Source organism: Macrobrachium nipponense, chromosome 2, assembly GCF_015104395.2.
Source record: "Macrobrachium nipponense isolate FS-2020 chromosome 2, ASM1510439v2, whole genome shotgun sequence".
NCBI lineage: Eukaryota > Metazoa > Arthropoda > Malacostraca > Decapoda > Palaemonidae > Macrobrachium > Macrobrachium nipponense.
Genome location: NC_087201.1, coordinates 90961006 through 90973609, shown reverse-complemented (window position 1 = coordinate 90973609; position 12604 = coordinate 90961006). Strand labels below are relative to the sequence as shown.

General features: G+C 35.9%; 1 protein-coding gene across 1 annotated transcript in view; it reads right to left on the bottom strand.

Annotated features, from left to right (window-relative positions):
* Nucleotides 1-12604, bottom strand: part of LOC135221248 (diphthine--ammonia ligase-like) — a 133847-nt gene that overhangs the window by 120134 nt on the left and 1109 nt on the right. Inside the window, exons 2-3 of the mRNA XM_064259064.1 lie at nt 12261-12376; nt 4605-4792 (exon numbers count right to left, since the gene is read on the bottom strand). Of these exons, the coding sequence (XP_064115134.1) occupies nt 4605-4792; nt 12261-12375 (303 nt within the window). The 5' untranslated portion in view covers nt 12376. The remainder of the gene's footprint in view (nt 1-4604; nt 4793-12260; nt 12377-12604) is intronic.

The following is a 12604-nucleotide window of genomic DNA, read 5'->3' as shown; positions in this document are numbered from 1 at the left end:
TGGTTTCTGCGTTTGTGTCCTTCATTTAATATGGTAGTAATAAGGATTGTTCCCATGTCTCTTTCCTGTTTCTGGTATGTTGTTCTTTTTTCATTTCCAGAAAATTCTGACATTAAAAAATCTAACTGTTTTTCCATATTTGATCTTCCTTCATCATAATTATTAATTTTGTCACTGAATCTGCAATTTTCTCTGTTTCTGCAATATCCTCTTGCATAATAAATACAGTTATTATCTCTTGAGTAGAATTTTGGAGCTGATGCTTTGAAATTTTTTGCTGACATCTCTGCATATCTCGTTGCTTTTTTTCTTTTACCTGATATTCTTTATTCCTCTCTTTACTTGTTTCTTTCTTATTTTGGATTTTATTACTTGATTGATTATTTATTTGATTATAATTCATGGCTACAGGGTGCATATATTTACATTTTTTGTAAAACTTACATCCTTTTCCTTCTTTCAGGTTTTTGCATATTTTTGGATGCAGATCTCTCCATTCATCCTCATAGCCATCTAGGTATGCACATTTACCATATATTTCATAGTTGTGACATACCTTAGGATGTTTGTAGTAACATCTTTCTCCAAATCTGCAATTCCCTCTTTTCAAAAGGTTGCAGACTTTGTCTTTTTTGTCTATTTTTTCCTCTTTCCCGTCATTGTGTAGATCTGGGTAGAGCCTCTTCGGATGGTTTTCTTTTGTGTTGTCATATCGTAATTTATTTCTTCGTAAGTATGCTGCTTTTATTGCCTCATATGTATCAATGAGTATCTCTGCATCCATACTTTTATCTTGTTCTTTGTTTTCCATATTTTTTTCTGTCATTTCAGTTTTGTTTACTTCACTTCCGTTTTCCTCTTCTTCTTCCTCTTCCTCTTCTTCTTCATCCTCAACTATTTGTACATTCAATCTTGATTTAATAACATTGTCTATCCACGATAGACATGTTGAACAAAATATTCTTGTATCTTTTCTCATATCTTGCATTACCTCAGCACACTGTGGATGGGTCGGAATGTTGCATGCAGCACATCTTCTGATTAGGTTTTGTGGATTAACTATGCTATACCACACCTTACACAGCTTGCATGCTTTTGGCATTCTTTTTCCTAATGCATCAATTAGGATATTCACAAGGTTCACCTTATTCATTTTCTTTGTCGGAATATGTTGGTTTATGTATATTTTCTTTATGAGTCTCTTGACCACTTGGATTTTATTTGGAACTTCTTCAATTATTTTCAAGATGTTTTCCAGTTGATTTTGTTGCCAGTTTGAAGGATTATATCCTTCTAATATATCTAAGAATGCCTTTGTATCTTTTTGGTTAGGACTGTTGCTGATCTCATATATGAGAAATGCCAGTTCCCTTCCTGCTACCTCATCGTATTGAGAATCTGCCAAGCAAGCTAAATTTTGCCATTTCTTACCGCAGTTGGAACTTACTGCCATCTTGTTCTGATTTACAGTATTTCACTTGTTAAACTAACTTAGAAGACACTTTATCCTACTATTTTCACACTAATCTTATCACCGATAGTTCACGAACACTTCTAGATATTTCTCAAATTCTAGACGTATGTTAAACTTGTGATATCTGTTGATTAATCTGACTTCACGCGGGAACGTCTCACCAAGCAAGAGAGAGAGAGAGAGATTATCATTAATTAAAATTGTGAAATGGATAGATTATTGTATTTCTTTAAAATACTATCAAGTAATATGAATTTTGTAATTATAGTTATATTATTATTATTATTATTATTATTACTCAAAGAAACCTCATAATCACATGAGTTAATAAAATAAAATGGAAAAGTAAATCCACAATAATGTCTGTTTGACCCTGTTATTTAAAATACAAAGCAGAAAGCTTTTGATATCCTGCAAGGTCCTCATTATTATTATTTGAAAGTATTAAAAACATATATTACATGTACTAAGAAAATTCTTGAGTCTCAGTAAATGAGAGAGAGAGAGAGAGAGAGAGAGAGAGAGAGAGAGAGAGAGAGAGAGAGAGAGAGAGAGAGAAACACTTGGTGGCAACAACACAACAGCTCCTCACCCTCCAGTCCCATTACTTGATAATTGACAGCTTTAGTACCTGGAGTTTGACAGAGAAGACTGGGATTTCCTTCATTCTTACATAATTTTTCAAATTTATAAACTAAAACCTTACTAACTCACATTAGTATTTTCTTTAATGAATTGATATTATTGCTGTATACGTACATTAATATTAATATTTGAAAATAGTAAATCATTTATTTATCATACAAAAAAAAACATACATCTCTGTGAGAGAGAGAGAGAGAGAGAGAGACACTAAGAGAGATGAGAGAGAGAGAGAGAGAGGACGAGAGAGAGAGGAGAGAGAGAGAGGAGAATTAATATTTTTATTATTATGTGATATCATTTAATCTTATTGAACTTACTAATACAGTTTTAATCAATATTAGTATTTGAAAATTAGTAAATCCTTTTTGTACCATAAAAATGTATTTAGTCATGGAAATAATATCAAAATACACTAATTAGCAATTATTTTTGCCAGAAAAATCCCGCGAACAGGCGAATCCCCCGCAAATAATGGGTAGACATGGCCCAGAGAGAAATCAGCGAATCAGTGAGTCCGCGAATCTGGAGAATACGAATACAGGGGGTCCACTGTGTGTGTGTGTGAATATATATATATATATATATATATATATATATATATATATATATATATATATATATATATATATATATATATATATATATATAGTATATGTAATTAGTTTAGTCAAGATTAGAGGGTCTTAATGACATATCAGATCTGCATATTTAGAGCAGTGGTATTTCTTGATGACATCATGTCACTTTAAGTTAGCTAATGAGAGAGAGAGAGAGAGAGAGAGAGAGAGAGAGAGAGAGAGAGAGAGAGAGAGAGAGAGAGAGAGAGAGAGAGCATGCTGCTGTGCTGCTCTTTATGGCTTCCTATAATAGTAATTGTAGGAAATACACTGCAACCAACTGTAAACTTGGCTTACGTGATAAGGTTAAAATATCCTGTTATGATGTTCGTGATTTTTGCCAATATCAACTTTAAAATTTTGGTAAATTTTAAGTATTGTGTAATGAATAGGAGTGATATGTAATAATAGACACGGTGGTTAAATGGAAACTTAATAAACAAACTTATATTAAAAGTGAGACAGTAATCTTAGTTACAGCAATATAACCTGCTCAGATTTCTTTTTTTCACTCCATGTGTGTGTGTCTTTCTCCACTCATACCTAATGACTCCTCCCCCTAAAAGAACTCCAGAGCTTATTGGTGGAACTCTTGCTAACAGAGAAAGAGTCCTTCCCCCATCCCCCTCAGTAAACTGTTATCATATTATTTTTCAATGTCTCTCAGGAAGGTGTAACAGGTAAACCTGTGTCCAACTGTACATATCTTATGCATCTGATGGTACAGTAATCATAAAAAACAAGATTCAAAAAAATGTAAAAAAGCCACCAGAATGAAATGCCAGTATGTACATTCACCTCTCAATTAATGTGTTTATTTAACATGTTTTCGATTTAATGTGAGCTAGAAAATATTTAAAAATGCTTAAAAAACGCAAAAATTTAAATTCAACGTGAATTGGTATCCGAGTGTTGTTTTCAAATCACCCACGCATCAGCGCCGCAGACGACGGCCGTCGATATAAACAAAGACAGCATAGTGCACTTTATGCATTTATTTATCAATAAAGCTTAAGACTTTGTGTACTGTATTTATTAATAAAGAAAAAGATTTTGTTCTGTTTTTCTTTGTCTGACCTACATAGTATTATAGTAATAAAGCAGTGCATTCCCAATTCCAGGAACGTAACCCCTTATTAGTACTGTCATTTCTTACAGGGAAAATATATTTAAATAACACATTTTTAATTAACCCGCTCTCTCATGGAACATAACCCTCACGTTAATTAAGAGGTGACTTTATTAGGCATTATTTTATCAGCTCACCACTGATCCCACTGCCAATCAAAGCCAGAAGGGTGAGGCTGTGTTTTAATTATTCCAAGCCATTGCCCATTCAACAGAAAATGTGTACTGGGGAAATTGCCATGCATGCATGTCTTATGTGGAGGGGTGCAGCAGTAAGGACTAAAAATTACATTTCCTTCTGGGCTTTATAAACCATAAATACCACCATGCTTTGGATTCTCCACCATTAACAGTTAGAAGGGTTTAAATACAGAAATGCTTTCCAACACAACCAGAAAATTCATCCCTGGTTAACCTGATATGAATTTTCATTCACCTCCCAACTTCTATTTTTCCAAGGCACAGTGGTAACCACACACTGAAGTCTCTTTAGACAACTTGATGTGGTCTCACAAGTCTATTTATTTCATTTCTATACCTAGGGAGATCCCAAACCCATACCAAAAGTTTCTCAATGCTCAGTTGGAGCCTTCAACATCCTACTATGAATGATAATGCCCAATAAAGAAATTTTTTTATGAACTGATGCAAATTTAAGATCTTACAAAGGCTATATATTCATTAACACAGATTTGTTAATTCTATTCTTATTCACAAGCAAGCATTACATGTAACCTCACCTTGACTTCTTTCAGCAATAAAAATAAATCCTCCACTTCATCTCCCTCAGTTGGGGTATATGCTATGGTTGTGGTGTTCAGGGAAGATCCCTCTATATTACGGCGGAACAGGGGTACACCAACAGCCTCGGCATACATTCCAACACCCATGTGCCCCACACTCTGATACATATAACTGTCAAGTTCGTCTGTAAAGTTAAAATTGCAATTGTCATAAAATAATTTTTCACCAACAATCACATTACTTTACAATATACCCTTATCAGCGATAGTGCAATCTTCAGAAGTGTCCCAGAAGATGACAATTACTGCTTTACCCTTGTCTATATAAGAATCCCATCCTCTTACCCATTGGTAGAACTGGTCATTCTCTGCCGTTTGAATCAACTGCTATCTGGATAAGTAACCGGTTTGTATGTGAAAAATTAATCTGATGATAAAGAAAAATATATTTATTTCAGGACAAATACATTGCTTCCTGATAGCCTCAGCAGCAACCTGGGTGAATGGCTTCAGTTCAAGTCTTTGGAGGTTGCAGAAGTATGCACGGGTGCTCAGCCAGTGACTGTCAGTTGAAAATAACTATGTACCGTATATCCAACAGAAGACTTGAGGCTAACAAGGGGTTATGACTTAAACTGGGCCTTATTAGAATTGTAAGGTTGTCGGTTGTATTTTCTTTTCATATCCAATTTTAGAAGAACATGGATAGAAGAACAATAAGAGTGATGCTTTCTATAATAGTGATGAGTAAGAGCAGGTACCTTTGGAAGTCTATGCCTAAGGATGAATAAGATGGTGAGTGAACAACCACCCACTCTCTTTATTTCTGGAAACATGACCTGCAATGACTATTCTCTTCATTTCTGGAAACATGACCTGCAATGACTATTCTCTTCATTTCTGGAAACATGACCTGCAATGACTATTCTCTTCATTTCTGGAAACATGACCTGCAATGACTATCAGACCAAGGGAGTAACAATCAAAGGATCTATTCACTCAAATCCTTGAGTAAAATTTGATAAAAGTGGGAAGAGCCCTGAGTAGCCATATTCACACTCATTTCAAAACCTTAGAGGTTGCAACAGTCCTAATCCCATGACCCTAAGAATGGATGCCTACCCTCTTCATGGATCAGTATGCATGAAATCTACCCTTCCTTAACCAAGATATCATATCTTGGAAACAGCAAATTTTTCAAGTACAGGCAGTCCCCAGTCATCGGCGGGGGTTCTGTTCTTGGCAGGGTGCTGATTGGCGAAAACCGCCATTAACCGAAACTTGGTGATTTATGGCGCCACAAGTTTCAGTGAATGGCGCCTCTGAGTTATGTTATGACGCCAAAACTCTACCATAGACACCTTATGGCACCAATAACCAAAACTTGGCCTGTCATGGCGCCACAAATCGTCGATTTTACGGCGCTAGACAGGCACCATAAAAATGGACCACCATTAACCCTTTAACGCCGAAGGGGTATAATAAAAATCGTCTCCCATATGCCAGTGGGGTCTGGGAGTGAGCGCCGAAGGGGAAAATTTTTTTTTTTTTTTAAATCATAGCTCGCTCAGTTTTCAAGATTACGAGTTCATTTTTGGTTCCTTTTTTTTGTCATTGCCTGAAGTTTAGTATGCAACCAACAGAAATGAAAAAAAAAATATCATTATCATATACAAATAATGGATATGATAGCACGAAAACAATATTTCATATATAATTGCATTCAAATCTCGCTGTGAGCGAAACGGTTAAAGCTAACGAGATAATTTTTTTCCGTTGTATTGTACACTAAATTGCAATGATTTTGGTATACAACACATTGTAAAACGATCAAGGCAACACAGAAAAAATATTATCATAAAATGATGCATGAATTCGTACCATGCGGACGTAAAATAAAGTGGTTTTCAAAAATTCACCATAAATCGAAATATTGTGCTAGAGACTTCCCGTTTGTTGCAAAATGAAGGTAATTGATTAAATATTACTAGACTGTAAGTGTTGTAGCTTACAATTGCAGTTTTGACCATTTCGGTCAAGTTAAAGTTGACCGAAGGACGAATTTTTTCTATTTATCGTTATCTATATGAAAATATTTCAAAACTGATAAAAGCTACAACCATAGGTTGTTTTTAGTTGTATTGTGCATGAAATTGCACACATTTTCATATATAAAACTTTATGTAACGGCTAATTTAAAATGGTGCAAACATTACGACAATCGGACAAAAAAATTTATGATTTTTTCGGAAGAGTTACCGCGTGGACGTAAGGAAAAAGTTTATTTCATAAATTCACCATGAATCGAAATATTGTGTTAAGAGACTTCCAATTTGTTGCAAAATAAAGGTAAATGATTGAATATTACTAGAATAGAAGAGTTTTAGCTTACAATTGCGTTTTTTGACCATTTTGGTAGTCAAAGTTGAGCAAAGGTTGATATTTTGGCACTTATTGTTATTTATATGAAAATATTTCAAAACTGATAAAAGCTACAACCATGGGTTGTTTAATGTTGTATTCTACATGAAATTGCACACATTTCCATATATAAAACTTTATGTAACGGCTAATTTAAAATGGTGCAAACATTACGACAATCGGACGAAAAAATTTAAGATTTTTTCGGAAGAGTTACCGCGCGGACGTAAGGAAAAAGTTTTTTTCATAAATTCACCATAAATCGAAATATTGTGCTAGAGACTTCAAATTTGTTGCAAAATGAAGGTAAATGATTGAATATTACTAGAATATAAGAGTTTTAGCTTACAATTGCGTTTTTCGACCATTTTGGTAGAGTTGAAGTTGATTGAAGGTTGAAATTTTGGCACATCGTTATTTATATGAAAATATTTCAAAACTGATAAAAGCTACAACCATGAGTTGTTTTTTGTTGAGATGTGTCGCTGATGCTTTTTAGTGCGATAAGAAAGAAATTCGTGCTTGCTCGACTGGGTAACGATTGTAAACAAAACAACGCCTTGATCCGTGAGCTCCCAGCATCCCCCAAGGCGCGTGATTCAAAAGTCTTCGCCTAGTAGGCCTACAACTATTTTTCTGCGAATTTTTAAAAAAACTTTTTTATATAGACGTACCATACGTCCAATCGGCACCCAACAGACATTTTATATTGACGTTTAATACGTCCAATCGGCGTTAAAGAGTTAACCGAGTCCGCCGATAACTGAGGACTGCCTGTAATTTGTACTTTTCATAACATACAAACCTGAAGGCCTTTACATGGGACTTCCTTGTAAATGCAAGCTGGAATGGCTGCTAACTTTCAAGCCAGGTCATTAACTACTGACGGTAGAGGGAAAGCCAACCCACTCGTTGGTCTACACTCCACTTGTCTTTAGGCCCAGATATCAGAATGAGGGGTGGACCATAAGTGTAAAGACCTTCAGGTTTGTACTGTAAGTTAGGAAAAATAAAGGGTAAATGATTGAATATTAACTAGAAATAGAAGAGTTTTAGGCTTTACAATTGCGTTTTTTGACCATTTTGGTAGTCAAAGTTGAGCAAAGGTTGATAATTTTGGCACTTATTGTTATTATATGAAATATTTCCAAAACTGATAAAATCTACAACCATGGGTTGTTTTTAGTTGTATTCTACATGAAATTGCACACATTTCCATATATAAAACTTTATGTAACGGCTAATTTAAAATGGTGCAAACATTACGACAATCGGACGAAAAAATGTAAGATTTTTTCGGAGAGTTACCGCGCGGACGTCAGGAAAAAGTTTTTTTTTTTCATAAAATTCACCATAAATCGAAATATTGTGCTAGAGACTTCAAATTTGTTGCAAAATGAAGGTAAATGATTGAATATTACTAGAATATAAGAGTTTTAGCTTTACAATTGCGTTTTTCAACATTTTGGTAAGAGTCGAAGTTGATTGAAGGTTGAAAATTTTGGCACTTATCGTTATTTTTTTATGAAAATATTTCAAAACTGATAAAAAGCTCAACCATGAGTTGTTTTTTGTTGAGATGTGTCCGCTGATGCTTTTTTAGTGCGATAAGAAAGAAATTCGTGCTTGCTCGACTGGGTAACGATCGTAACAAAACAACGCCTTGATCCGTGAGCTCCCAGCATCCCCCAAGGCGCGTGATACAAAAGTCTTTGCCTAGTAGGCCTACAACTATTTTTCTGCGAATTTTTAAAAAAACTTTTTTATATAGACGTACCATACGTCCAATCGGCACCCAACAGACATTTTATATTGACGTTTAATACGTCCAATCGGCGTTAAAGAGTTAACCGAGTCCGCCGATAACTGAGGACTGCCTGTAATTTGTACTTTTCATAACATACAAACCTGAAGGCCTTTACATGGGACTTCCTTGTAAATGCAAGCTGGAATGGCTGCTAACTTTCAAGCCAGGTCATTAACTACTGACGGTAGAGGGAAAGCCAACCCACTCGTTGGTCTACACTCCACTTGTCTTTAGGCCCAGATATCAGAATGAGGGGTGGACCATAAGTGTAAAGACCTTCAGGTTTGTACTGTAAGTTAGGAAAATAAAGGTAAATGATTGAATATTACTAGAATAGAAGAGTTTTAGCTTACATTGCGTTTTTTGACCATTTTGGTAGTCAAAGTTGAAGCAAAAAGGTTGATATTTTGGCACTTATTGTTATTTATATGAAAAAAATATTCCAAAACTGATAAAATCTACAACCATGGGTTGTTTTTATATTCTAGTAATATTCAATCATTTACCTTCATTTTTGCAACAAATTTGAAGTCTCTAGCACAATATTTCGATTTATGGTGAATTTATGAAAAAAAACTTTTTCCTGACGTCCGCGCGGTAACTCTTCCGAAAAAATCTTACATTTTTTCGTCCGATTGTCGTAATGTTTGCACCATTTTTAAATTAGCCGTTACATAAAGTTTTTATATATGGAAATGTGTGCAATTTCATGTAGAATACAACTAAAAAACAACCCATGGTTGTAGATTTTATCAGTTTTGGAATATTTTCATATAAATAACAATAAGTGCCAAAATATCAACCTTTGCTCAACTTTGACTACCAAAATGGTCAAAAAACGCAAGTCACTTTAAAATGGTCAAAAAAATGCAAGTCACTTTAAAAATCTGCTATCTGTTCCTACTCAAATACAAACCCTCGGTCTTTACAAAGCTGACTTACTCATTGGAGGGTAGCATCTGAGTGAATCTCTGAAGAGACTGGCTGGTTCTACCCATCTGTGAATACCTTCATGGTCTGGAAGAACTGACAAAGGAATCCTGCACCCCTAGCTTGTTGGACATACGGGATATTGCAACTGCTAGACTTCTGGGGTTATGTAATGAGTTGCATCATTACTTTGAGTAAGGCTTGAAAGAACCCGAGAGTGTCAGATAATAAAAGCTTGCCAATAAAACCAACAGTTTTGTTCTATTATTGATCCCTCTCCCCACCATGTCTAGAGAGAGGGGGTGACATGCATCCAATCTATCTACAAAAAGATGAAGGCCAGGATGTCCCAGTCATGTAGTCTTCTCCAAAACTCATCCATCCAGCATGTGACAGCTAACTACCTGCCTCTCTGTTCTAAGAGAGACAGGTAAATGAGAAAAGAAAAAGGAGGAAAAAAATCATTCACACACATTCTCTCTCGCTAATCGAACACCTTAGTTGAGATGCATTTGTCACTCAGGGGAGCCAGATGAGCACACAACCTGTTGGACATCCAACCCAAGATCGAAGGAAAAATGTGTCCAAGGTAAATGGGCTACTCGGGGGGGGGGCAGTGCAGGGCCAGTACTGGTACATAAAAGGCCCAGAGAACCCCAGGTTGTGTTTGCACTTTGCATCCATGTTGCCTAAACAGGACCAGTGATACTCACACTAGCAAGAGACAGCCAGTGCTCTCTGCAAAAAACAGGCTTGCCGCAGGAAGTCTTGTAGAGATTCCCGCAGACAATGCAACCATCTCTTCCTCTCTCTCCACTTGCTAGCTTTGGAAAAAGAAGGGGAGGAGGCGATGGCCCTCGACCACAAAGACGAAAGTGAAGACAACTATGACAACTTCCTTCTCCTGTTCTTGATCTTAACAAGCATGGCCTTCAGCAACAGCGTGTAAAGGAGAACATCACCCAGACATGACATACAGGAATACCCAAGAGCAGTCCTACAGCTATCAGACACCAAAGCTAGTAAGTCATCACTGTCGGAGCAGTTAGTTGTTTTGATTGCATTATAGAAGTCGCTTTAGTTGTTTTGATTGCGTTCACGTCAAGGTGTGACATACAATAATGAATGAGAGTCAACCTCTATAGAGCAGAGAAACTGAATACTACATGGCCTGTCCTTCCCTAAACAGCTCCTACATTTTGCAGTTCCCTTTCCAAAAAATGCTAAAATGATAAGGGGCTTGCAAACATATACTATAACAAACAATAATCACACAAAAATATTTTTAAAACATACATAAAACAGAAAGCAAACAGCAGTCGGGCAGAGAAGCGCAGAGCATCATCACACAACAGCGGCCAAAAAAGTTAGTTGAGTGCAGATCAGTGAGTGGGCGGGGCTTCCCCCCTACTGTCAGTAATTAATGACCTTGTCTGAAAGTTCCAGCTCGCATTCACAAGCTAAATCCTATGTAAAGACCAAAGGTATTTTTTGTAGAAACAAATCTCATTTAACTGCACTGGTAGTTAAAATAAACATGATCCCCCTTCCCAAAAGAAATTGATCTCTCATAATAATGCCTCATAATTCTGATATGGCAATGTCTTCCAGATAACTTAGGTGATTAGGCAGAGCTGGTACAGTACTCTTGGGGTATCACACACACATAAACACCAGATGCCTAAATGATGACAAGTTCTACCAGCTGGCACAATAAGGAGCCAGATGCATACGCTATTAATTGAAAAGTGGACCTCTTCTTCTCGATGTGTCTGGAGACTGCATTACCACAGATGAGGCTATTATAAAGAACTTTTGTGGGTTTGTCTGGCAACAAATAAATTTTTTCTAAAAAGAAGAAAAAAAAGTTATTCTCGCACAAACTTGTAGCTAATGTTTCCATTTTGTCATATATGATATAGTAGTGTAAATTGTCTCTATTAGGCAATTTTTGTATCCAAAGACTTGCAGAACTCTGCAGAGTAAAGCTTATAAAAATTATGTATTTGACCATATTAAGTATAGTACAAATACATATAACCGAACCTACACTAACAAACACTTTAAAAACAATTTTTGAGTTCCACACACAAATACCAATGCTTTACATATTAGCCTACAGTATTGCACTTCACACAACTTAGGAGCTAAATGAAATACTGTACACCGTAAACTGGTTACAACTTGAAACATGATAGCTGACATCTACAATCCTCCAAATTGGTCATCTGTCTACAAATTTTCAAGGAATACTGGGGTCATCAAGATATTCATGATTCATTGATGATATACCTTCACTAACACATAGTCATACCAATCACCCTCCTACCTTGAAACACATTCAATACTCATAGAGTACTATTAATTTTGTGAGCTTTGAGCTGTGACTTATATAGTACTACATAAAGAGTATGAAAATTAGAGTCTGCATTACAGAGTATTTAGCAATAATTTTACATTTGTGAAAAGTCACTTTCAACATAAAAAAAACTAACCTGTATGACATGGAGATAGATTTGCCAAGGCAACAACTTCGTGTCCAGCAGCAACACACTGCAACAGATTATAACAGCTATCTTTCCCACCTGATATCAATCCGACGACCCGCATCCTGGAGATGATAAACAAAGAAGGGTACACTTCTATGATAGTATATCTAAAAAAAGGCATGTAGTAGTACTTCACCTCACACAATAAAAAATCCTATAGTACTTCAGTTATTCACCACAGTTTGACTTGGTTACACAGAAACTGGGCTAGTTTCTGTATTTCATGTTTAGGAGCCGAAGTAGACTGAGGGGGTCATGCAGCCTGGCCTAGGCTGTCCCTTGGTAAAACT